We start from the raw sequence: 25,366 nt of genomic DNA on the forward strand, positions 1-25,366 counted from the left end.
GGCTAATGCCACAGCTGAGAAGTAGGAGGTGCTCTGTGTATGGGTGTAGCAGACAGGAGGGAGGGAATGGGTTTGTCTAAGAATCTGCTAATCAAACATGTGTCAGATCCACCCCATGAGCCCTCTTCCCTATAAGCATTACACACTATACACACTAGTGTCCAAATGAATGAATAAACAATAGTCATGGGACCAAGCAGCAGGAAAAGATCTCACAAAGGCTTGAGGTTACAACTGTCTGTGATGAGCAACCTTGGTTTGGTTATAAGCACATGTGTAGGCTAGCAGCTCTGTTCTTTGGAGAGAGATAGATCATGGATTTTGGGACATCTCTAAGTCTCATGATAACCTTGGTCTCTCTCCCCAGGTCATGGTTCAAATGGATATTGTCTTAGTCAGGGTTTCTATTCCTGCACAAACATCATGACCAAGAAGCAAGTTGGGGAGGAAAGGATTTATTCAGCTTACACTTCCATGTTGCTGGTCATCACCAAAGGAAGTCAGGACTGGAACTCAGGCAGGTCAGGAAGCAGGAGCTGATGCAGCAGAGGCCATGGAGGGATGTTCTTTACTGACTTGCTTTCCTGGCTTGCTCAGCCTGCTCTCTTATAAAACCCAAGACTACCAGCCCAGGGATGGCACCACCCACAAAGGGCCCTCCCACCCTTGATCACCAACTGAGAAAATGCCCCACAGCTGGATCTCATGGAGGCACTTCCCCAACTGAAGCCTCTTTCTCTGTGATAATTCCAGCCTGTGTCAAGTAGACACACAAAACCAGCCAGTACAGACATACATACAATAACTAGTGGGTAGTTTCAGGAGATTCAAGGGCTGGGATCCCGCCTGTGGACTCTGCTTCCTGGATCTTATGAGTTGAACAACTTGGTTCTGACACAGCTCCCTACCATGATGTTCTGCCTCTCAACAGGCCCAGAAATAATGGAGTCAGCCACTAAGCAAGGCTTGTGGAAGTTTGAGTCAACAGAAACTTCCTCCCTGAGATTGCTTTCTCTTAGGTGCTTACTGCAGAGATGCTGAAGCAGACAAATACTAACCAGAAGCGTCAGAGAGCTAAGAAATGAGCGTAACTATCAGCCACATAATGGTTATATTATTATTACGAGATTGTCATAGTCCTAGACTAGGGCTTTGGCTCAATTAGAAGAGTACTTAGCGTGCACCCTGTGTTCTGTTCCAGCATCACAAAACATCAGGTATGGTGTTATATACTTGTACTACTAGTCCTTGAGAGAAAGAGGCAAGAGGATTGGCTATATAGCAAGTTCAAGGCTAACCTAGGATAAATGAAACCCTGTCTTTAAATAAACCACATGAAGGAAAGAAGGAAGGAAGGGAGGGAGGGAGGGAGGGAGGGAGGGAGGGAGGGAGGGAGCAATTGAGAGAGAGGTAAAGGGAGATAAGGAAGATGGGGAATGAGAAAGATGGACAAGAAAGGAGGGGAGAGAATGAGAAGTTAATGCCATCTACCTTCAGATCAAAATGGCAGTTCACAAGGGCCTTATGGAGAAACACGTTGATTCAAATTCTCTTGAAAGTTAAGTCTAACTGACAACTGACCTTAAGAGATGCCTGGTTGGTGATACCAAGTAGCGCTTTATTATTCTGAGTAGTAGAACTTTATTATTATTATTATTATTATTATTATTATTATTATTATTATTATTATACCCATAGGGGACATAATAATATCCTTGAATGTATATGAGTCCCTCAGAGGAAAATCTCTGGGGTAAGGCAAGATGCTTAGGGGAAAGGGGGCACCATTCAAAGTCATGCATAATACCATATGGTGGAAGATCAAGATGACACCATCAAAGTTGAAGCAGAAATTGTCTTGGGTAATGTCTTGTGTAATCTCTGAGGAAAAAGATGGAGGAAGAGGAATGAGGAGGGGTAAGGGAAGATCCTAGAATTACAGAGCCAGCCTGGCCCAGGCAAGTAAGGGAACAAGAGGTGACACAGACACCAGATCTAGAGAGCAGACAACTGCACTGAACTGGGGGGAGGTGACATCTGAAATTTTTCATTGGGAATGAACACATCTGATTTCAAATACTGAGATAATCCAACTTCAGTGTGTATGTGTGCTGGGTAGTATGTGTTTGGACTTGATTTTCATAAGTACTAGCTATTCCAACCATGGTCAACATCCATGCATGGAAGAATAAACAGCCTGTGAAATTCCACAAAACTGGAGTGACAGCTGGTCTTTCCTCCATTGGCTAGATAACCTTGGGCAAGTTGTTTAACATCTCTGAGACTGAGTTGCAGAAGACGGTGAACTGTTAGCCGTGCCTTCCCAGAGCTGCTATGAAGGCATAGCGATCAGAAACACATAAAGCAGTCAAGCTGCACAAACCTGCAACAGCAAGCACTCAGTACAAAACGTTGACTGTTGTCTCTTCCTGTCCTGAGTTTTATTAAGAAATCCTTTTTCTTTTTCTTCTTTTTAGGGGATATATAGTAATATTAGTGTAAAGATTTTAATTTGGGCAACTTTGACTCTTAAGAGAAAACAAAGCATGTGAATAAAAATTGAAGTGTTCACCTCAGTTTGGGACCAAACTGCTTGGATCTTGTACAAACCGGTTTTGTATGTTGAGGAGGAGTTTAAGGCCTTTCTGACCACCTCGTGTTCCCCTTTCTACACAGCCATGTATCCCGTGGAGTTGCTCCCAGCCTCCCCATGCACCCTGCTCTGTCTCATTTCTCCTGGGCTGGGCTTCCCATTCTCCACCAGCAGCTCCAGTGTCCCAACCTTTGTAGTCCTGCTGGTCTTCAGCAAGAGGAGTGGAAACTGGAGGGCAGTTTCTGGACGGTTGTCTAAGAAACTTCTGAATTCTATTATCTTTACAAATACAAGATGAGAAAATAATGTTTTCAATATTTTTTATTAATCTTTTTATAAAATGAAAAGAAATGCCTATGATTAAGGATGGTGGTTATGGCTGGGTGGTCTGTGGGGTTGTGTGTTTTGGGGTTTTTCCTTTTTTTTCTCTTTAACCTTATGTTTTGGGTTGAAACATTTTCAGATGTTGGGGGGCATCCTCATTAAAGGGTCCTTGTGCTTGCCTTCCGGGTCGGCGGTCCCCAGCAGGTGAACTGCTGCCTGCGCGCATCTGTTGGACACAGACTGCACCCTCCTCCCTCCCCAGCCTTCGCTCTTGGGTTGTTGTGCATACTCCCCTTTACTTTGCTAATTTCAATAGTTATGTTGGTTTTACTTGAATGATTCATGTTTAGGGGAGAACAAAAAACACCCTTAAACTTTTGTTTCAACTCCTCCTGCAAATAAAAACAATAAATGAAGTGGCAGATGTAAAAAAAAAATGTTGACTGTTATTGTTACGGACTGAGGTTAGTGTTTGTTAGCCAAATGTTTTTAGGTTAAATCTCTCATTTGTATTAAGAAGAAAATTGGTTTACATAAATGAAATATCAAAGGAAAATGAGGTTCAAGTTTTTTTTTTGTTTTTTTGTTTTTTTTTGGTTTTTTTTTTTTTTGGTTTTTCGAGACAGGGTTTCTCTGTGTAGCCCTGGCTATTCTGAAACTTACTCCGTAGACCTGGCTGGCCTCAAACTCAGAAATCCACCTGCCTCTGCCTCCCAAATGCTGGGATCAAAGGCGTGCCTACGGGCGTTGGTGGCACACGCCTTTGATCCCAGCACTTAGGAGGCAGAGGCAGGTGGATTTCTGAGTTTCAGGCCAGCCTGGTCTACAGAGTGAGGTTCAAGTATTTAAGCTCAAGAGTTATACAATTTCATCTTATATCTCTCTCTAACGATCTGCCTGCCAACCTCACTCTGTTTCCCTCTTCTTTTTGCATCTCTCGCCATCTTTTTTCTTCCTTCTTCATTTCTTTTAATTGATTCATGTGTTTACATCTCCATATATCTCCAATTACTTCTTTTTTTTGTCGCACGTCTGTCTACATTAAACCTTTCTATCTTTCTCCCATTTCTCTGCACCTATGTCCTGATTTTTCTCTCTTCTTCCCTTCCTCCCTTCCTCCTCTGTCCATCTTTTATTACTTTTCTCCCCCTTTTCATTCCTTGGTGTAGATTTCTGGTATGGGCTTTTTTTTTTTTAATTTTAAATTAGCTCAGGAAATCTTTTTTCTACACAGCAGTAAAGATGACCCCTGCCATCCTCAGACATAACTAGTCTATAATGTTGTAAAATTGCACACCTTTACTTTCATCACAGCTAACAGTATATTCTACTGAAAGAGTCAAATATCCAAGGAAGCACTTTATGATAATACTCAGTCCTGTTCAGTTTCCACCTACAGAGCCATCACTTTCAACCGCTTTAAGCTGATTATCTTTGTATTTATCTCTGAATAAAATAGTGTGGTTTGAATTTTCATTTTTCAAGATTATATCTTGAGTTCCCTTTTATAGAGATTAGGCGATCCACTTTACCATAGATTTGTGTTCGCGCTAGAAATAGCTTTCTGTACAGTTGGGTTTCTTTTGGGTTCGAAACCCTCTTGGTAACCGAATCATTATAATCACTGTACAACATCCTCCAGCTGGGTCAAGTAGCTAGCTATCTATTCTCCCTGGAGAGACCCCCTCTTCTTGTTAGTTTCCTATGGACTTATTACTAAATCAATCATCAAGTTTCCAGTGCTCCAACTCTCCTTCCAAGGCATTTAGTCATTCTCCAGCTTTTATCTTCTCACAGAAGTCTCCATTAGAGCCTTCTATCCCACCCCAATATGCACATGGTCCTGCAGGTCTGGTGGCAGAACTGGGGACCGCTCTTGATTGCCATCTGTGAATTTCCTCCATCTCCTGTATTCATCTTGTGGCTGGGTCCCTCATCTTTTCAGCATTGCACTTTTGGTGGAGCATACCCAGAAGTAACTTTCTGAGAAAAGGTTTATAGAAGCATTATTTTGTGATTGTACAAAAATATGTGGGTCCTCATTCACTCTCACTACAGGGGTGTGTGAACTCCGCCCAGTGAGACAAAAATGGGAGATGCTAGACTGCATTTTACACCATGCAGCCATCGGTGACGGGTTTGTGGGAAGTGCTCAGAGGATGGGAGAAGTCAAGGATGGCCTCTGCCTGGATGAGAAATGACACAGGCTAAGGCCAAAGAGTCAGGGATTCCCAAGCCCCAGGGCATCCAGTTGCTGCTGAAAACCTTGTGGAATCAGGAGTGAAGGGGGCTCGTGGGTCTGCAATGAGGCCAGGGGTGGAGGTGGGGGTATGGGGAACTCCAGCTTAGCTCAGGAGGCAAGTGAATGTCCAAGAGTATGGAGGGCTTTTCTGCAGAAGACTCTGTATGATGAAGTCTCCCCCCGAACCCCCATGGAGGTTCTTAATGAGGGAGTCAGTCTTCGGTTCCAAACTGTTTATTGGTTGCTCATTGTAGGGAATAGGTGCATACAACTTCTTCAGGGTGGACCAGAGATTAAATACCTTTAGCAGGAAGGAAAGTCCAGGAAGGGAAGCTTACTGTCTAAACCCTCAGGCCCATCTAGAGATTTCATAGCACAGAGAATGCTGTTCTGTGCTGCGTGACCAGTGGTCACGTTCTTTATGTGGAAAGTCACGGCCATGTGAAACACAGAAATGGGAGCAAGTGAAACACCTACTGTGCCAGGTGGGTGCTGCGTTTCTGAACCCACTCAACCTTACCAAGTTTCCTGGCAGTCTACTACCCCATTATCATAGTCTTACACTTAATAGAAAGAAAGAAATTCTGGCTATTTCTGAATCATTGGATTTTAATTCTAAATTGGAAATAACGTTTGAAAATTCTTCCAGAATTTTGAAAGCATTGTTTCACTATCTCCTAAATTCTTAAATTGTGTCATTTTTCCCTTCCTTCCTTCCTTCCTTCCTTCCTTCCTTCCTTCCTTCCTTCCTTCCTTCCTTCCTTCCTTTCTCTCTCTCTCCTTTTTTTTTTTTCCGAGACAGGGTTTCTCTGTGTATCCCTGGCTGTCTCTGAACTCACTCTGTAGACCAGGCTGGCCTCGAACTCAGAAATCTGCCTGTCTCTACCTCCCAAGTGCTGGGAATAGAGGTGTGCACCACCACTGCCTGGCCTCTGTGTTATTTCTGAGAAGTTCAGAAGTATTTGTGAGTTGAGGCTTTGTAGATAATCTAGAAGCTAACTGAACCCATTCTGCTGACATGTATTGGGTTAAGCTCTGGCATGGGCTGTTTTCATTATTCTGCCAGACAATGATGGCACCTTTCCACCTGTAAATATTGAGGAAATATTCTTGGATATTTATCTATGGTTCTTTGCTTCCACATTCCTTCTGCTTTCTTTTCTAGAATTTCTGTCGTGTCTGTGTGGACTCTGCAATGCAAACTTTCTCCCTTATCTTCTTAATCTAATGTCTGGGAGGTTTATTTAATGTTCTCTCTCAATACTTTTGAGTTTTCTTTCATTTTCATTTTCATTGAATGCTTTGTCTCCGGCAGCTTTCCTTTTATATAGCTTTCTTTTCTTGTTTCATAGATATACTATATCCTGTATTCTTTCAGAGAATATTAAGTTGTTTCCTTTTTAAAAATTTTCCCCATTACATTTTTCATATTTCTTGTTCCTTTAATTTCTTTGTAATTTTCCATATTGCTGTCTTCATCCTCTTTCTTCTGACTGGGGTACATCTCTGTAAGTGTACTTTATTTATCACACTTGTGTTTTGATCATGTGTATAGATTTAAGATCAGGTACCAAAAACATTCACAAAAGGATTTTCTGTCACCAGAGTGGGCAACAGGGGGAGGTTAGCACACTGACTTCAGCCTGCTGAGATGCTTTTGTGCAGACTCTCTGGAGTTCCTATAGCTCCAGCTCTCTCCGTTTGTCTTGAGCAGATGATGGAGAAAAAGGTCTTCTGCCACTTGTTTTGATGGCGAGGGACCGTCTGGAAATGTATAAGAGCTGAGCTATATCAGAGACAGTCTCATGGGTTATGGCATTGAGTTATGCCTTTTTTTATAGACTCCACTATGTCTAATCCTCTCAATTAGGAGGCCTCTGTTTAGCCCCTCTTTAGAAGAAACCTCTAGCCTCCTGCCAAGTCCAAAAAGAAGGGAAGTGATGTGGCATTTAAATGATCCTCAACCACACTTCTCCTGGCCTCCTTCTGGTACTACCTTTACTACATGTAAAGAGCACCCAGTCCTAAGCATAGCTGAGTCTGTCAGCAAGCACTTCCCAGATCTAGCAGTCTGTTGCTCATCAGCTCATTGGTTAATGTTGCCTCTGGATAAGACTTCTTTCTTCCTTATTCTCTCTCTGTCTCTGTCTCTGTCTGTCTCTCTCTGCCTCTCCCTATCCCCCCTTCTCTGTGTTTGCATGCACGTTATCTAGTCTTAAAAAGCAACCAAAAGAGAACCATATATTATCATCAATTCCTTGTGCCCACTTTGTCTTTCAGTGTCTACATGACATCCTGCTGAAATGTAAAAGAACTCCCAACAAAAGTGTTTGGAATACCTAATCCAGGCTTCCAGCTTGGCACTAGTCCTGTGATCTGAGCTCTCTCAGGATCTGGGTTTCCTCCTTGTCCTTGTGGTATGCAGACTGGGACAACATGATTGACAGTTGCCTAAAAGTCATACAGAGATACATTTCCTAAGAGAAAGGACTGAATGTCGTTGTGACAAGTAGCTATGTCCCAGATACCAGGGTATCTTTGCCCTCCAAAAGGTGAGTATTTATTTCAGTTGCTGGGTGTGTGAGTGTGTGTGTGTGTAAGTCAGAGGCTGATGTAACCCAGTTACTCTATACCTTATGTTTGAGGCATTGTCTCTCATTGTCCATTGATTAGATTGGCTGACCGGTGAGCTCCAGGCTTCTGCTTGTCTCTAGTTCACCAGTGCCTGAGTCACAGGTGTGTACCACTGCACCTGTGTTTTATGTGGTTGCTTGAGTCCTCATGCTTGCATGGCAAGCACTTTGGCAACTGAACCATCACAAAACAATGGTTTTCAATAGCAATGAAAAGCATTGACTCTACTTCAGAAACAGCAGCAATAGCAGCAACATCCCCTTTGGCGTTTTCTTCCATTGTAGTCATCAGCAATACCCATCCCTGCTCAACACCCCAAACCATCTTAACATCATGGCACAGTGCTAGGTAGGCTCTGTCCCTTGAAGAGGAAATGATGAATGTAGGGACACACAAACTCTGGACACAGGACTTGGAGAGTGTTTTCAGAAAGGGACCAGAAACATTCCTTGACTGACTCAGGGACCAGTGACAACAGATTGCCATTTGAGACTGAGTGTAGAGGCCTGATCAGGCTGCATCATTTCTGTGATCACCCTTGGATCCCTCAGTGATTTCACTTGTATTAGTCTCTGACATTCAAAGAATACCGTCATCCTTTCTAAGTGTTTAAACTCCCAGCTAAGAACAATACTTTGAGTTCTTTTTGAGGCTCCTGGCCACCCATGTCACAGGGAAGCTGTGTGGAGGGCTAGGCCTTTGAAGGGCATCCTTAATGGCAAGCTCTGAGTGAAGTCAACCCCTGGACACTCGGTGACAGCTTATATGTTACTGTCCTTTTCTTACTTAACAAGAACAAAAGGCCACAGCCAGGCCAACCAGTCACACAGGAGGGATCTCAATGACATTTTTACTTCTGAACTTTTCTAATATAAAAGGGCCACCCAAGCAGGCTCAGACAGCAAACGTGAGGAAATTGGCAATAAAAACCCATCTGCGCAGGTCTCGGAAAATCCAAAATGATTGGGTAAAGTATTGCACATTTCTGCCAAGAGAAATGTTGAATTTTTGTATGTTCTTAATGCTTATATTTGCTTGTGTGAGATTCCACCCAAGGTTCTATCTTTTCTTCTCTGCAGCTCGTTAAAACTCAGCTTCGTCTTAGCTCTGTCGCTGTCTGTAATGCACGTGCTTTGGTGTTATCCGGTCCTCTCTTCCAAGGTAAGGGCGTCACTGCCATTTCTGATGGTTAGATAGATGATCAGGATGGTGGAGGGCCCAAATTCAAAAGGATCTCGAGAAATATGTGACAGCAAAGGTCATTTACTTCGTCTTTAGAGGAAATCAAGTGTAAACAGACTCATGAAATTAGTAAGACAGAAATTTGTATGTGACAGTAGGTAACTCTGGAATATACTAGTTCATTGTGAATTATTTAAGGGTTGGATCTTGTACAAGGAAATGGATGTTTCAATATAAAATGTTCATATTTTGACCCAAGACAATTTATTTATTTCACACACCCACTCTTTATCATAGTAGATATTTTACATCAAAATTGTACCAAAAACCCGCACAGTGGATATTTTTCAGAAGCAGAAAGTTTCTTAATTTTACAAAAATGTGGACTTTTTTCCCAGATGAAGAATGTAGGCAACATGTTAGATTCCAATGAAATATTCCCTAAAATATTTACTCCTGTATTTATTCAGGAGTATTGGTGGTGGTCCTAGCTATATTTCCAGAGCTGCTCAAGACATTCAGAAAAATGATTGCCTTTCTTTGGGGGTATTTATATTCCTTCTATGTCATCTGTCATTGTTTTTATGTCATGATCTTTACAAACTTATCTTTGGCCATTGCGGACACTGTGAACTTTTTACTTCACTAAAACTTAACCTGTCACAATGTCATTACTCAGCTCACTGCAATTGGAGGACTAGTTTTAGGATGAAGGGAGGTCACAGGAATTCCAAGAGGCAACTCCTTCAAGCACTGTGTTCTAGTTATTTATATAACCAGTCTCCTCATTGATCTCTGCATCTGTCATTTTTCTATGTCCTGTTTACTTAAAATAGCTCCTCTCCCGCCTTTCCCTCCTATGGGCGCTCAACACTAATTTTCTCATTGATCCTTTAAGATGCGACATTGATCAGGTGTCTGACTCACAATCCATAAATGGGTATATCCTCTCAAGTGTCTTCCTGATTGCTTTCTATTATTTGTCCCTAAAGGTTTGCTCGACACAGTTTGAACAAGAGTCACTTGTCTGCTGCAGTTTTTAAATTAAGAATTCTTTCTTCTGAAGTATGTGGAGACCTCCTGGGCCACAAGGTGGTGTCTCTCCTTTCACTGTGTTGACCTATTTCTAGCTTTGCTTATGAGAATGCTTTTCCTGTTACGGACAGGTAATGTCATGAACGGGGTTCGTGACAACTCGACTGTTCAGGGTGAGCGATGGTGCTGTCTAATCACAGAGGATTTCATCATTTGGTTCAGAGATTCATGATGCCCATTAGCTGGGCAGGTGCACAGTGGTATCCTCATGATGAGTTGGCGCAGCTGCCTCCAGATCAGCCAAGTACATGGAGGTCTCTTTAGGGATGACTTAAGGGTCTCGTAACCGGAACTGGCACCTTTCGGGTTCCATAGAGATGGCCACATGAGTGTTTCTGGAAACAGTCAGTTGTTTCCTTTCTGCAGTGTGGCGTAGGTCACTCTGGCTAGAGATTTAAAATGTGCAGCAATGGTCTATCATGTTAACACAGGGGAAAACAGAGGAATGAAACTCATACCTCTCGATTGTTTTTTTTTTTTACCATAACCAATATTTATGAAACCATCTTTGACTATTCCCAGATCAAATAGAACACACACATACACACACACGAACACACTCACACAGAGAGAGAGAGACAGAGAGAGACAGAGAGAGAGAGACAGAGAGGGAGACAGAGAGAGAGAGACAGAGAGAGAGACGGAGACGAAGATGGCGACGGAGACAGAGACAGAGATGGAGTCAGGCAGACACAGACAGTTATGGAGACACAAAGACAGTAGCAGAGAGACACAGAGAGAGGATACACATCTTCTTCCCCCAGGGACATTGCAAAGGTTTGCTTGGGTGCCAGAGCAAAGAGTTCCAGAGAATCTGATGCTTTGCAAGGCTTACCCCAACCCCCAAACAGACTTAGTCAAGGCAAACTTGCCTCCTCCACCAAACAGCAAGAGGTGTAAGTCTTACTTCATGCTATGTCTCTTCACTTTCAATAAAATGCTTAGGCTATTGTTCTACTGGCGCCGAGAAACCAGGTCTTGGAGTCAGACACTGGTGAAGAGCGTCATCTGCAAGCACGTGGCCTCCTCCTCACCTAGAGCTTGGGGAGTCAGTAGTGTTAGCTTCACACAGCTCTTTTCCTTTGCAGGATAAAATAAAATATCAGAAGGCATGGAGAGTTCGTCACTCAGAGAAGGCTTTATTTACCAAGGTCTCTGCTTTGTCAGGGGGCAGGATTTGGTTAGCATGATGCCAGTTATGAGGTTTCATTTGAAACTGGGCCTGAGCTTTTGAGACCTGGCAAGGGTCAGCGGTTTCCCACCAGAGCCCTGGATCAAGGCTGCCTCTAGGACTCAGCAGCTGTGACCAGAGTGAGGCCTTGGCTCTGGCGCTTGGCTTCCTCATCTACACAGTGTGGGACTGAACTACAGGTTCCTCTGGCCCGACTCGAGCTCTGGGGCTCCTTTTCTTTCACCACTTAGCACTCCAGAGCTGTGATGTGCTATCCAGGCCTTGGGCAATGATGATAACTGGGAACTGCAGCCCAAAGCTGACAGGGTTGGGGTCTCACATTGAATGACACCACTCTCTAGAGACCTTGGTGGGCAGCTACAGAAGGAAGCTAAGTGACTCTGACAAACCCAAAGTTGGGTCACCCTGGGTGGGGTTTTGTCTGGGTGAATTTCTTTTAGTTAATTTAATTTTTAAACTAGCTTATAGAGCAGCAGGTTTCCTTATAGCATGTTTGTACATACTTAGGGCAAAAGAAACTTCTGAGACACGGTGTCACACACAGCCAAGTCTGACCTAAAGCTCACTATCTTGCCGAAGATGATGTTACATTTCTTATTCTCCTGCCTCCACCTTCCAAGGGCTGAGATCTTTAGTACGTGCCACTCTATCCAGTTCATGTGTGGCTGGGAGGTTGAACCAAGGGCTTTAAGTAGGCTAGCCAGTACCCTACCAACTGTGCCACATCCCTAACCCCTAGGTGAATTTTCAGTAGCATCCCCAGGGCTAATCAGAGCCTTCAGATATTCCTTGTAAAATAACAACGACATGATCGCTGTGCAGAATACACAATGTAAACGCCGATCAGCGGAATAAAAAGTGAAGAAGCCGGTGGTAGCCCTACACTAAGTAGATGTTGTGTTTCAGAGATGTTTCTCCCCATTAAGAGGATGAGACGGAGCGAGTGGATAGCCTTGAGATTTTTTTTTGAAAATCATTGCTGTAGAAATAAACTTTTAACCTAGAAGCTGTTTCCTCTCTCTCTTTCCTCATCTAAATCACCAGGTGCCTGGGAAGCCTGATTACTTTCTCATCTTGCTGAGCAGCTGCCCAGCCAGGCTGGAGGGGAGCGACAGGCTAGCTTTTCTAAAGCCAATTTTGGAGAAGACATCGATGAAAAGGTCCTTTCGCAACGGAGTCGGCTCAGGGGCGAAAAAAACTTCGTTTCGAAGAGCAAAGCAATGAATAAGTGTGCAAAGGACTCTGGGAATTAATCTCAAGCTATGTAGAGTGTGACTGATGTGCTAAAAACGGTTGTATCTTACCATAAGATGTTGCTTCCCTCCTCATCCTCAGATATCCCCCTTCTCCTAACGGGCTCAGAGTAAATTAAGTTTTGGGGGAAAATTGCAAACCTGTCTCAAACTTCTGCCTGTGAGTGAAAAAACGATTTCTGTGCTTAGCTAGAAACTTCCACGAATACGGAGGGGAGGGATTCATCGGCTTTGATCTTGAGTCGGCCACAATGCGTGAGTGTTTTTTTACTGTGCTTTTTCTCCTGTGGTCTTCCTGTGCTGTGCCACCAAGTGCAGTGGCAGGTATATGCCATTTCTCCTTTAAAATGAGATTTCCTCAAATGACTCAGCTGTGCTGTTTCTGTTTGTAAAAGAATCTCAAGAAATTCCAGTAAGAAGATGAATGGTGCCCCTGGATCTATGGCTCAGCCAATTGGTACCTGCAGCAAGGGCTCGCCCCCTCTGGGTCTGTTTTTCCCTCTCCTTTTTCCGATTCCAAATATACTTAAATATGACTGATTGTTTTGCCTTGGAAATTTTGTTTTGTCTTGACTTTTAAAATCTTAAACCATGAAATACTGCCCGTCACAACGGTGACAATAGATATCTAGCTGGTGCTTGTACGGTAGAGGTCCGTACAAAGTCCCCTCTCCCTGCTGGGTCAGGCTCAGCACCCTTACATTGACACTCTCGGTATCAAAAAGGACAGTGTAGGACTTGGGTGGGGTGGTGGTGGTGGCGGTGGCGGTGGCAGTGGTGGTGGCAGCTCTAAAAGTCAAAGAAGGACCCTGTCCTTGGTCACCAGCTTCTGATAGAAAATTCTTCAGGATTTGGAGCTTATGGTAAGCAGACTCCAGACTTGAAGAAGGTTCTAAGAATAGGCCTGAGAAATAAGGCCATTTGCAATGCCTTCTAGTGTTTTCCCCTGCCTGTTGTAAAATCGAGGGGCTTCCTGGCTAGTGCATGTTCACTTTACTCTTGCTGTGCAGATACACAGGAGATAGTTCGGAATGAAGTCATGTAGCAATGTGTGTACCAGCTAAAGGGGCTTTAAGGTTCTAGGAGCCTCAAGGAGACACTTCCAGAAAGCCCAGAGGAGACATCCAAGCATGGAAGGTCTGTGCTGCTGTGGGCATTGAGGTCAACTGTCCCCTGCCTTCTTCTAGCAGTCATGTCCTTATAGACCTGATGATGTGATGACTGTGACCTTCCATGATGCCATCTGCGCCCCACCCCCATCCCCTGCTTTGCAACACTCAATGACCTCCCCACTCCAGTGCTTCCTGGGCTTCACCTTTATGTACCATTTGGAGCCAGGCATCCATTGCTGGTCTGCTCTGTAGAGCCAGCTGTACAGCGTATTTTGTCTAATGGCTGTGCCAAGGCAGACTCAGGGAGGAGACAGCATCATACATACTACTATGACACTGGGTGTGCTCTCCCTGGTTCCTTGGGTAGAAAAGGACATCTTCACCTTCTGGGCTGTGGTTTTGTTTATTACATATCACACATTATTTCAGGGGACAGATGGTGCTTCTGATAACTTGAAACATTCATCTTTTAGATTTATTTTTATTTGTGTATAAGTGTCTGTGTCTGTCTGTGGGTACGTGCCTATGACTGAGGGTAATTTCAGAGGCCAGAGAGACCATCAGATCTCTTGGATCTAGAATTATAGATCTTTGTGAGCTGATGTGGGTTCTGGGAACCAAAATCTGGTTCTCTGCAAAACCAGTAAGTTATCATCATTCTAGCCGAGATTTTGAAACATTCTTAGAAAATCTACACACTGTCTAAGGTCCCCTCCCTCTCCTTATTTCTGTCTCCCCGAATACACACATAGATACAAACACTCACACATGGGCTGACAGACCTTATACACAAACATATATACCACATACATGTACAAACAACATATGCATGCACACAGACCCCTACAGGTACACACTGCACACATACCGCATACAATGCACATCTCACACACACCACGCACAGAGAGAAACATACTTACCACAAACACATGTACATCACACACATATCCACAGTCTTCACTAGGGTTTTTTATTGTTGTGATGAGATGCCATGACCACAGCAAGTCTTACATAGGAAAACATTTAATTGAGGCTGGGTTACAGTTTCAGAGGTCTAGCCCATTATTATCCGGGCAGAAGCATGGCAGCATGCAGACAGAAATGGTGCTGGAGAAGGAGCTGGGAGTTCTACATCTTCATCTACAGGCAGCAGGAAGAGAATCGACTTGAGCCCACCCCTCACATAGTCACATACCTCCTCCAACAAAGTCACACCTACTCCAAGGTCATACCTCTAATAGCGCCACTCCCTGTGGACCTTTGGGGGACATTTTTATTCAAACCACCACAAGCACACATACAACACATCTGCTACCTCTCTCTCTCTCTCTCTCTCTCTCTCTCTCTCTCCCTCTCTCTCTCTCTCTCTCTCTCTCTCTCTCCCACACACACACACACACACACACACACTTCAACTACTTGTGTGTGTGTGTGTGTGTGTGTGTGTGTGTGTGTGATTATCCCCAGGACAAGAAAAGGCAGTGCATAGGCTGATGGTGAGAGGAAACACAGAGCTAGCAAACACAAGATTGGCCACCTAGCTCTCCCCTCTCTGTCCATGACCCTGGAGCTCACTTAGACACAGCTGAAATGGTGTCCACAGTCTCCCCCTAGCCTTCCTCTAGGCAGCAGCTATGTGAAGCTGTCACCAGCCATGGTCAGCTCTTCAGCCCTTGAGCCACCATTTCTGTGCTCAGGATACCGGGGATGGAGGCAGATGCTGCCCTGCACATGTTGAAAGGAGACATCAGCCTGAGGCATGTGGAGACTTAAAGTGGCCTTGGCATCATCTCCCCTATTCGCCATTTTTATCTGCTTCCTGGGAACCTGAATGGGCTGAAACCATTGAGATTTTTAAAAAGATTTCTGAAACAATAACCAACACCTTCAAAGTGGATGCAGCTTGTTTTTTTTTAAAAGGGAGACAATTGCTGTTCCCTGGTCTCATGTCAGTGGATAGAGACGGCAGGAAGAAATCTCGGTGTATCCAGGACTGATCACCTTTGCTCTCTGTTTTCTGCCACTGAGTCTGAGGGGACAGCTTTAGAAATCTCAGCCCTTGGTCCGTGTCAGCTCTACTTTCAGAACATCTGGACACAGCCAGGGATCTGCACTGGGTGACGGTCATAAACTCCACAGCACATGGAGGCCTGACGGTCACCATGGGAAACGTTTCCAGTAAAATGTGGAAAGCCTGGCTGGAGTTTGCCAGGGAACTGGGTGCTTCGTGTCTTCCCGGAATTATTGATGGGAGAGCTAATGAGATAACCTCATGGCTGGTCTTTACAGCTTTATGGCAGGAAGCAGATTGCTACATAGCTGTGGATGAGGCTCCTTGTAAGAGAGAAGGAAAAGGCCAAGCTTGTGTCGTCCCAGTTCTCTATTATTTGCATTTATATAGATTGATTGGAATAAGAAAACACCAAAAACATAATTGGAAAATTTCCCTTCCCATTTCTGAGTGTAAAATATTTAAGCCTTGGGGAAGGGGCAAACTATGAAAAAGTGTTCACCACTAAAGAATCAGAGGGGATTGCGCGTAAGCAGACAGGGAATTCTGCTTCGGGAGAAAATGCGTACACTTCTTGCCCAGATTTCTTGTTTTTTTTTTTTGGGGGGGGGTTGTTTGTTTGTTTGTTTGTTTCAATTTTTTATTAGATAGTTTCTTCATTTACATCTCAAATGCTATCCTGAAAGTCCCCTATACCCTTCTCTTGCCCTGCTCCCCTACCCACCCACTCCCACTTCTCAGCCCTGGCATTCCCCCGTACTGAGGCATATAACGTTTGCAAGACCAAGGGGCCTCTCTTCCCAATGATGGCCAACTAGGCCATCTTCTGCTACATATGCAGCTAGAGACACGAGCTCTGGGGGTACCGGTTAGTTCATAATGTTGATCCTCCTATAGGGTTGCAGACCCCTTCAGCTCCTTGGGTACTTTCTCTAGCTCCCCCATTGGGGGCCCTGTGTTTCATCCAATAGATGATTGTGAGCATCCACCTCTGTGTTTGCCAGGCACTGGCATAGCCTCACAAGAGACAGCTATATCAGGGTCCTTTCAGCAAAATCTTGCTGGCATATGCAATAGTGTCTGCGTTTGGTGGCTGATTATGTCTTGCCCAGATTTCTGTAAGAACATATTTTAGATAAAATAATGTTTTGAGTTACCAGAGAAGTGGTTGGAAAAGGTCACTTAGACCTTTGAGGGTGTGAGCTTAACTCTGGTAGCTGGTTTTGGTCACTGATCTTATACTCTGGAAGCTGCATGCATCGATCGGGGAGTAGTCTGGCGTGAAGGGATGGCGATGAGAAGGTACCAGTGACATTCCTCACCAAGGGCGTTGATGGAGGCCAGCATTTTGCTTGGCTAGTTGGAGGCTCTGGAAGCCCTTAGAACATAAACATGCCATAAAATGAGTAACAAGTTATTTATTACCCTCTGACTCACCTGAACAGGATGGAGTTTCATGTTCTATTGGAGAATTTTAATAGGTCGAATTTTAGTAAAAATTCAGCAGGAGCCATATGTGTCTGGTGAGAGAGGATATCAGTATGGAGGAGTTAGACACAAAGTTGACAAGGGAGGCAGAAGAGCCAAGAACCCTTGATCCTGCAGGCTGCCCTCAAAACCCATGGCTACACTTCCTTGGTTTAACCACATCACCCAGTTTCTAAAATTCTTCTAACTCCGGGTTCCCCCTGCACAAGCCAGACCTGGCATCACTTATCTTACCAGGCTGTTTCTCTTTTACTGATCAATTCATTTGCTCAAAAATATTTGCTGAGCTTGTACTAAACTCAGACACAGAGATGAAGAAAATACATCAAAACTCTTGGATGGTTCCTACCAGGAATCTTTCTGGTAAATTGGTATTTCTTATGTACCTAGCCTTATTGGTATGGAAGCTAATTTAAAAGACTAGTAGGTCTTACTTAACATGTACATATATGTATGTGGACATATACAATGCAATCATGCAATAGTACATATATACAGGTAGCATCTATGTATTTGATTACATTCAATTGTGTAGATGTAAATAGCATCTTAAATGATGATAAAAAGAAAAGGTTATGCTGACAAATGGAAATTTGTGGGGTAGGAGAAAGAGAGCAATCTTGGTTCAGTTGCTAGGGAAGATGCCTCCAGGAGAGATCAGAGCACACAAGGTACACTGACACCAGACGGGGCAGTGAGTCTCTAAAGGGTTTTGTAAGACTCTTGCTTTTCCTCTGAGTGGTACAGAGGATTAGAAAGTTTCCAGCAGATCTGGATCTTTTTGCCTTGGTGACTTTATACACGTGAGACATAAAATACCCCTATATTCAGTTTTAACAACTGCAGTTATTCACTACATGAAGGACACCCAGTGACTCAGACTCCCTTCCCTCTGTGCCTTCTTCCCTGTTATGTCCTCAGAGTAGCCAAGCTGGTGGGAGGGCTTTGTTTGTTTGTTTTTTGACAGGGTCTCACTGTATAGCCCTGGATGACTGGCTTGGAACTTGCCGTGTTAATCAGGCTGGCCTCAAGCTCACAGAGATTTGAGAGCCTCAAGCCCCTGGGTGTTGTTATTAAAGGTGTGTGTCACCACAGATGGCAGAAGCAGCTTAGCTGGAATGTGAGCTTCCTATCAGTTTTTGAGTAAGAACAGTGGATAATATCCAAGATGCTGGGGACACTTGGAATGACAGAGGAGTTCCTTATTTCTTCCCTCCCCTATCTCCCTTCCTCCTATCCCCAAGTCCCCTGCTCTGCTGACTCTCTTGGACTCTGGGAAGACAGCAATATTCCCACGGGGTTCAACATCTTTTTACTAGCATGGGCTGTGAGGAAAAGCTAGTTTCAGGTAGGGGACAGCAGGGACAGAATGAAGAATAGAAAAAGAACAGAAAAGACTGGGGGCACTGCGGAAGATGAAGATGTGCTAGGAGATCCAGGATGCATTACCCAGGATGAAATGTATGCCCTGAGGAGGGGCCACTAGAGCAAATGGAAAATGACTGGACCCAACCTGAACTCGGAAATCAGAAGTTCCAGAGCAGTGTCCTATGCACCAGCATGGCTACAAGCTCCTAAAGAGGTCAGCTCGTAGGGAGCCAGGAGCTCTGTGTTCCTGTCCGTAGTGCAACTTTGCACATCCTTGGGCAAGCAGTTCGGTAATTATCAGAGTGACTTATGGTCACTGCCAAGAAATGACATTAGCTGGAGTCTTGCTTCCTGCCACCATGATGGAAACCCTCCAGGTATATAAAAGAATTATGGGTTATGGCTCTTTTATAGTCTTGGAGTGAGATGTGCAGCTCAAGCTGGTGCAAGAGTTCTGTCCCAGGCCCCCATGGGGTGTGCTCCGACAGTTAACATGTGTGTCACAGGAACCTCAAAATTCTTCAGTTGTCGAGCACTGACTTTGCGGTCAGGCACACCCAAGCTCAAACTGCATTCATTCTGAAAACCATAGGCACATTTCCAGATCTTCCCAGCCTCAGTTTCCTGTAAAAGTACAAGCCAAAGTGACATTACAATAAGATCATTGGGAGAAAAATAAAATAAAATAAGAGACATTACACACTGGGGCATCAGAGACAGCCTGGATCTGTGATGACTAAAAGAAGTGAGCATCTGACCCAATTATAAAGGACATTGGTCACCTGAAAAAATGTTCAACATCCTTAATCATCAGGGAAATGCAAATCAAAACAACCCTGACATTCCACCTCACACCAGTCAGAATGGCTAAGATAAAAAATTCAGGTGACAGCAGATGCTGGTGAGGATTCGGAGAAAGAGGAACAGTCCTCCATTGTTGGTGGGATTGCAAGCTTGTACAACCACTCTGGAAATCAGTCTGGCGGTTCCTCAGAAAATTTGACATAGTACTACCAGAGGATCCAGCAATACCTCTCCTGGGCATATATCCAGAAGATGTCCCAACCGGTAAGAAGGACACATGCTCCACTATGTTATTGGCAGCCTTATTTATAATAGCCAGAAGCTGGAAAGAACCCAGATGCCCCTCAACAGAGGAATGGATACAGAAAATGTGGTACATTTACACAATGGAGTATTAGTCAGCTATTAAAAAGAATGAATTTATGAAATTCCTAGGCAAATGAATGGACCTGGAGGGCATCATCCTGAGTGAGGTAACCCAATCACAAAGGAACTCGCACAATATGTACTCACTGATAAGTGGATATTAGCCCAGAAACTTAGGATACCCAAGATATAAGATACAATTTGCTAAACGCATGAAACTCAAGAAGAATGAAGACCAAAGTGTGGACACTGTGCCCCTTCTTAGAATTGGGAACAAAACACCCATGGAAGGAGTTACAAAGTTTGGAGCTGTGATGAAAGGATGGACCATCTAGAGACTGCCATATCCAGGGATTCACCCCATAATCAGCTTCCAAACGCTGACACCATTGCATACACTAGCAAGATTTTGCTGAAAGGACCCAGATATAGCTGTCTCTTGTGAGACTATGCCGGGGCCTAGCAAACACAGAAGTGGATGCTCACAGTCAGCTATTGGATGGCTCACAGGGCTCCCAATGGAGGAGCTAGAGAAAGTACCCAAGGAGCTAAAGGGGCCTGCAACCCTATAGGTGGAACAACAATATGAACTAACCAGTACCCCGGAGCTCTTGACTCTAGCTGCATATGTATCAAAAGATGGCCTAGTCGGCCATCACTGGAAAGAGAGGCCCATTGGACACACAAACTTTATATGCCCCAGTACAAGGGAACACCAGGGCCAAAAAAATGGGAATGGGTGGGTAGGGAAGTGGGGGGGGTATGGGGGACTTTTGGGATAGCATTGGAAATGTAATTGAGGAAAATACATAATAAAAAACATTAAAAATTTTAAAAAAAGATGTGAAGCTCAGGCCTTTTTTGAACCTGTCAGGAGGAAAGATTCTTTTCCCCAATATGTCAGAGCTGTGAAGATACGGGTGTCCATTTTTCCATGACAGATGGGGGAATGTTTAGACAATAAATAGGAAGTGAAACAGGAATACAGGGTGATAGCAGTCCCTGAAGACATGGGCTATAGTCCTGGAGCCATTCATCCAGGAAGTCTCATCTCTTGTGTATTACTTAATGTGACCCCCTAGGTTTTATCTTTTTAACTTGAGCAGCTTTGAGCTCTGCAGCTGGCAAAGGAGGGTCTCCCCAACTCTACTGCCTTTGAGAGAGCCTTATGGTTCTTTATTTCTTCTAAAGTCACACGCTGGCCCCTCCTCCCATAGCCTGGTCTCTCCTTTTGGGGGTCTGTAGTGTTTTTCTTTGCTCAGAGACCTGCCTCCGGGTGTTGTTTCACTAGAAAGCCTTACATAAAGCCTTCAATGGACAAAATTACGAAGAAACTGCCCTCTTCATAGGTGGGAGATGCCATCCTTTTCCTGATGTGGAAGGGATACTAATATATTCCCAGGGCAAGAATGACTGTGAAAAGCCTCCAGGGCACACTCCATCTCCTGTATGCACAGAGTACCTGCCTGCCAGCAGTCTGGAGCAGAGATGGGGAATCAAGGCCATGTGTCTTTGCTTTAATATCCCTGCTAGAGAGCAAGAAGAAGGCACCATCCCCAGGAGATGGGGGGCCAGGTGGCAAGTATTAGATGAGAGTCTTCAACTTGTTTTACTTTGTGGTTATAATTCAAAAAAAATCACTCCCATTTGAATAAGGATAGAAAAGGGTTTTCCCACACATATTGAAACTAATCTTTGTAATTCCATAGTGCAGGTAGAAAGATATTTGTAATTTAACTGAGCTCCACAGAAGTAAGGCAGGACACACAACTAATTATTAATTAGTATTCAATGGGCTCTCAAGATAAGTATGGTCTCATTTTCTGATTTGTAGATAATTTTATCACACTGTATTTAAAGACAAGTAACTATGTATGAACTTGCCATGGAAAAGATGTCCAAGATCCCAGAAATTTCAAATTCTATATGGATCTGACAAAAGGCCAGCATCCCATGGCTCTTATCCTCTTGTTAACAACTCTTTAAAATCTTCTCTTTCTTTTTCTCTTTCTTCCTTTCTCTCTTTCTTTTTCAGTAATATTTGGGGACGTTTAAATGCACCACCTCCTGTTTATTTAAGGTTTTTATTTCAGAAGGCGCAGCGTGTACCAAGAGGGAGGAGCCATGATTGGCATCTCCCCTTTAAAGCACGGGATTGCATGGGTGTAAGGAGAGAGTCCTTGGGGCGGGGGGGGGGGGGGAGTGTCAGGTCGATCTGTAACATGTTGACTTTCATCTAGATTTGGTCGAGTGACAGTGACAGTTTCTGGGTTCTGGTGTTCTGCGCCCACCAGTCATGGCAGCTCAGCATTTACCACCTGATAGCTTTGAGAAGATCCTCTCTCGCAGACTGAATTATTTATTGAGCAAAATGCAAAAACAACAGCTTACTTTTTCTTGGGCCTGTGTATATAGTATGTGTGCGTGTGTGTGCGTGTGTGTGTGTGTGTGTGTGTGTGTGTGTGTGTGTGCATGTGAAGACTTGAGGCTAATATTGGAGGTCTTCCTTGATTACTCCACCTTATTCATTGAGGGAGGGGCTTTTCATTTGAACCCAGAGCTCTTGCTGGCTTTCTCTGGGGATCCTTTGTTCCCTCTTGAAAGTGCTAGAAGTATATGAGAGCCACCACACCCACGTAACATCTAAGCAGGTTCTGAGAATCTGATCTCTAGTCCTTATGATTGCGGCCTGACTGACAAGTGCTTTAACCACTGAGCCATCTCCCTGACTCAAACAATAACTATGAATAGTAATGACTATTCTGCAGGGTTTGTAGATTAAGTGAGTTGATGCACATAAAACACTCAGTCCAGGGCCTTAAAGTGGCATTCAGTAATGAATGTAGAACCTTTAGGATCGTTCTCAGCACAGCAGTGGTATTGTTGGCACTGACATTGTCAAAGTCCTCCAAAGTAACTCAGCTCTCTACTGATCACCCTGCGACCACACACAGTCTAATGCCTTGATAACTACAGTCTGTGACTTTGTCTCTTTCTACCTGTGATATAGAGACAAGATACTAGCATTCCACACAAGAGCCATGATGAAACAGAACAAGAGAGAGGATCTTTATGTGAACAATGAACCTTGTATGATCTGGGCTGAATGGCTGGGCTACTCCACAAACACCACATGATGAAATCGTCAGAGGTTCAGGAGGGAACAGTTCACTGTTATCTGTAATCCCAACTGACTTAAAGTTGGCTTTATTTGCTCAGTACAGCCTCCAGTCTGTTTTCTCTTTCAGCTTCTCATAGGACCCTAACACTTCCTGGTCCAAGCAGAATTCATTACTGTATCAACCCTAGACAGCTACTTCTTAGTACTTAAATTTCTCTGAATATCTAAATCTGATGTTTCTTTTGTTGCAGTGTTGCCAAATAATAGCTCTTGTGATGGATGAGTATAATATATAATGTGTAACCATATGCATTTCTCTAGAACATACATGTTGCACAAACTATATATAATATATATTGTCAAAGTTTATACATGTATGTATAAGGCCTCTCTGACTCAGAAAATCATTTAGTGAAACTTTTAGAATATCCCCCATTTGTGTATATTTGCTAAAAAAAATAGTCCTGATACATGCTACCACAGGCTTTAGTACCTTTAAAATATATTTTGGCTTAATGAGATGAAAGAATGGCTTCCTACCTGGTGAAATGGGTGAGAAAATATGCTAAAATCTCAAAAATACATTTGGAAATCTACTCCATTCTCCTTTCTTACTCTCCTCTATAGTAAACTAGTTTGCTGCCAAAAGAATAAGAGGCAATTGTAAGATTAAACTATTTTTTTTTAAATCGCAAGGGTTCTAGAATCCTCAGTGTGGAGTGACTGTGTGGGACATCACAGGCATCTGTTTATTTCCATCTATACTCTCCGGCTTAAGTTATGCATGCAGGCGTCCTTCCCCACATTTAATTTTAGGATAGCACTCAAGTTTGAAAAAGTTTATACACAGAAAGATCAGCTTATAGCACAGCATTATCAACCTCACTTTATCATCACATAGCACTTTTTTTCAAATAGGAAACACCTAGTCTTAAGTCTTGAGAGGCTGCGGCATTGGCCTCTGAAACTGGGAATTGGCTTTGTGGTGGTTTGAATATGCTTGGCCCAGGGAGTGGCATGATTTGGAGGTGTGTGGCCTTGTTGGAATTGGAGTAGGTGTGGCTCTATTGGAAGAACTGTGTCACTGTGCGGGTGGGCTTTCAGACCCTTTTCCTAGCCAAGTGGGAGCCAGTCTTCTCCTGGCTGCTTTCCGATCAAGATGCCAGAACTCTCAGCTCCTTCTTCAGCACCATGTCTGCCTGCATGTTGCCATGCTGGTGATAATGGACTGAACTTCTGAGCCTTTAAGCCAGCCCCAATTAAATGTTGTCCCTTATAAGGGTTGCCATGGTGATCGGGTCTCTTCTCAGCAATGGAAATCTGTAACTAAAGATAGGCTTTGTCTTGGTTGTCTGTCTTAGCTGTCATCTAACAGGCTTGGGAACAAAATCAGGAGAAGCTATTAATGCAAAACCTCCTTGAGTGTGGTCATAAAGTTAGCCCTCATCTTCCACAAAAATGAGCATCATGAATACTGGTTTAATACATGGTGACCAGACCCTTGATGAAGAAAGACATGCAGGCATTGATTCGTGGGTGAGAATCTGTTGAGTGCCTCTCTTATTATGTTTCACTGCATCTAAAGACGAAGACGGGGGAGCTGGAGGAGGACAAGAATGCGCATGCAGTCTTTGTATAGCTACCTTGAGTAGATAGGAGACACATGGAAATAGTGTGTGAGCTACAAAGCTCACAAAGGAAGACACATGGCATATCTCAGTGTCACCATGCTCAATAAGGAACCTGTAAGGGGACCAAGGAGGAGGCTCCCCAGAAGTTTGACTACTCATCAAAGTGGACACTGGTCAGTGCTTCTCAGACAGATATTCTCTGTGGGTCTCATTCAGAAGACTCCCTCTTTCCCTTCTTCAGTCTAAGTGAAATACCACTTGACATGAGCTTTGAGAAACAAGCGATGCTCCAAAGGATATGACAGCTAATCGCTTCGGTTCCTGGAGAGAGAACCACAGGGAACCCACACAGCTAGGCCAGAACAGCACTTGGCATTGGTTGGATTGGGTGGGAGGACAACCTGAGACTCCTTTGGTGACAAGTCACAAAAACAAACTAATCCAAGTTCATGGATAAAAGATTTGCCACAGGGATGGAGTTCTGAGCATAACTGAGCCTCCAAGACTGCTGGATGAGGGCCCAGGTCCATGGAGGCTTGCTGTATGGAGAATATACAACCATTTTTTCCTCAGTATTGCACCCTTTCTCCTTTCTGGGTGAGCACCTCTCACATAACAGGCAGAGGGTACTGTGTGCTCAGTCACTGCAGCTGCTCAGAAGAGAGGGAGCTCAACTTCTGAGCCTTGCCAAGTGAGAACACTGCCAGTGGTGGGGCGGGGGAGGGGAACCCTAGCTGGTCCTACACTTGACTTCTCCCCAAAGCTGCTCCTCTCTGTCATCATAGTGATTGATGGGGCAAGCCTCCTATATGAGCCTTATGTGTATCTGAACCACCTTTTGGTTAGCAGCTGTGATGCCAACCTGCGGATGCAGCCATGCAGAACAGACCACTCCATGAAAGTCTCCTAAGGTAGCACGTCCATGACCTTTCCTACGGGGACAGTCTTTC

General features: G+C 44.0%; 1 protein-coding gene across 1 annotated transcript; it reads left to right on the forward strand.

Annotated features, from left to right (window-relative positions):
• Window positions 1–8,732: 8,732 nt before the first annotated feature.
• On the forward strand, window positions 8,733–13,056 carry Nps (neuropeptide S). The gene is made up of 3 exons (NM_001163611.1): window positions 8,733–8,760; window positions 8,873–8,954; window positions 12,307–13,056. The coding sequence occupies exons 1-3, from the start codon at window positions 8,753–8,755 to the stop codon at window positions 12,484–12,486; spliced, it is 270 nt and encodes an 89-aa protein (NP_001157083.1). The 5' UTR covers window positions 8,733–8,752; the 3' UTR covers window positions 12,487–13,056.
• The last annotated feature ends 12,310 nt before the right edge of the window (window positions 13,057–25,366 follow it).

The sequence above is a fragment of the Mus musculus genome, chromosome 7, assembly GCF_000001635.26.
Source record: "Mus musculus strain C57BL/6J chromosome 7, GRCm38.p6 C57BL/6J".
NCBI classification, from domain to species: domain Eukaryota; kingdom Metazoa; phylum Chordata; class Mammalia; order Rodentia; family Muridae; genus Mus; species Mus musculus.

Coding starts and splice junctions, on each gene's coding strand:
- Nps (NM_001163611.1), top strand. Junction 8,955..12,306: donor ATCCGGTCCTCTCTTCCAAG/GTAAGGGCGTCA, acceptor CTAAATCACCAG/GTGCCTGGGAAGCCTGATTA.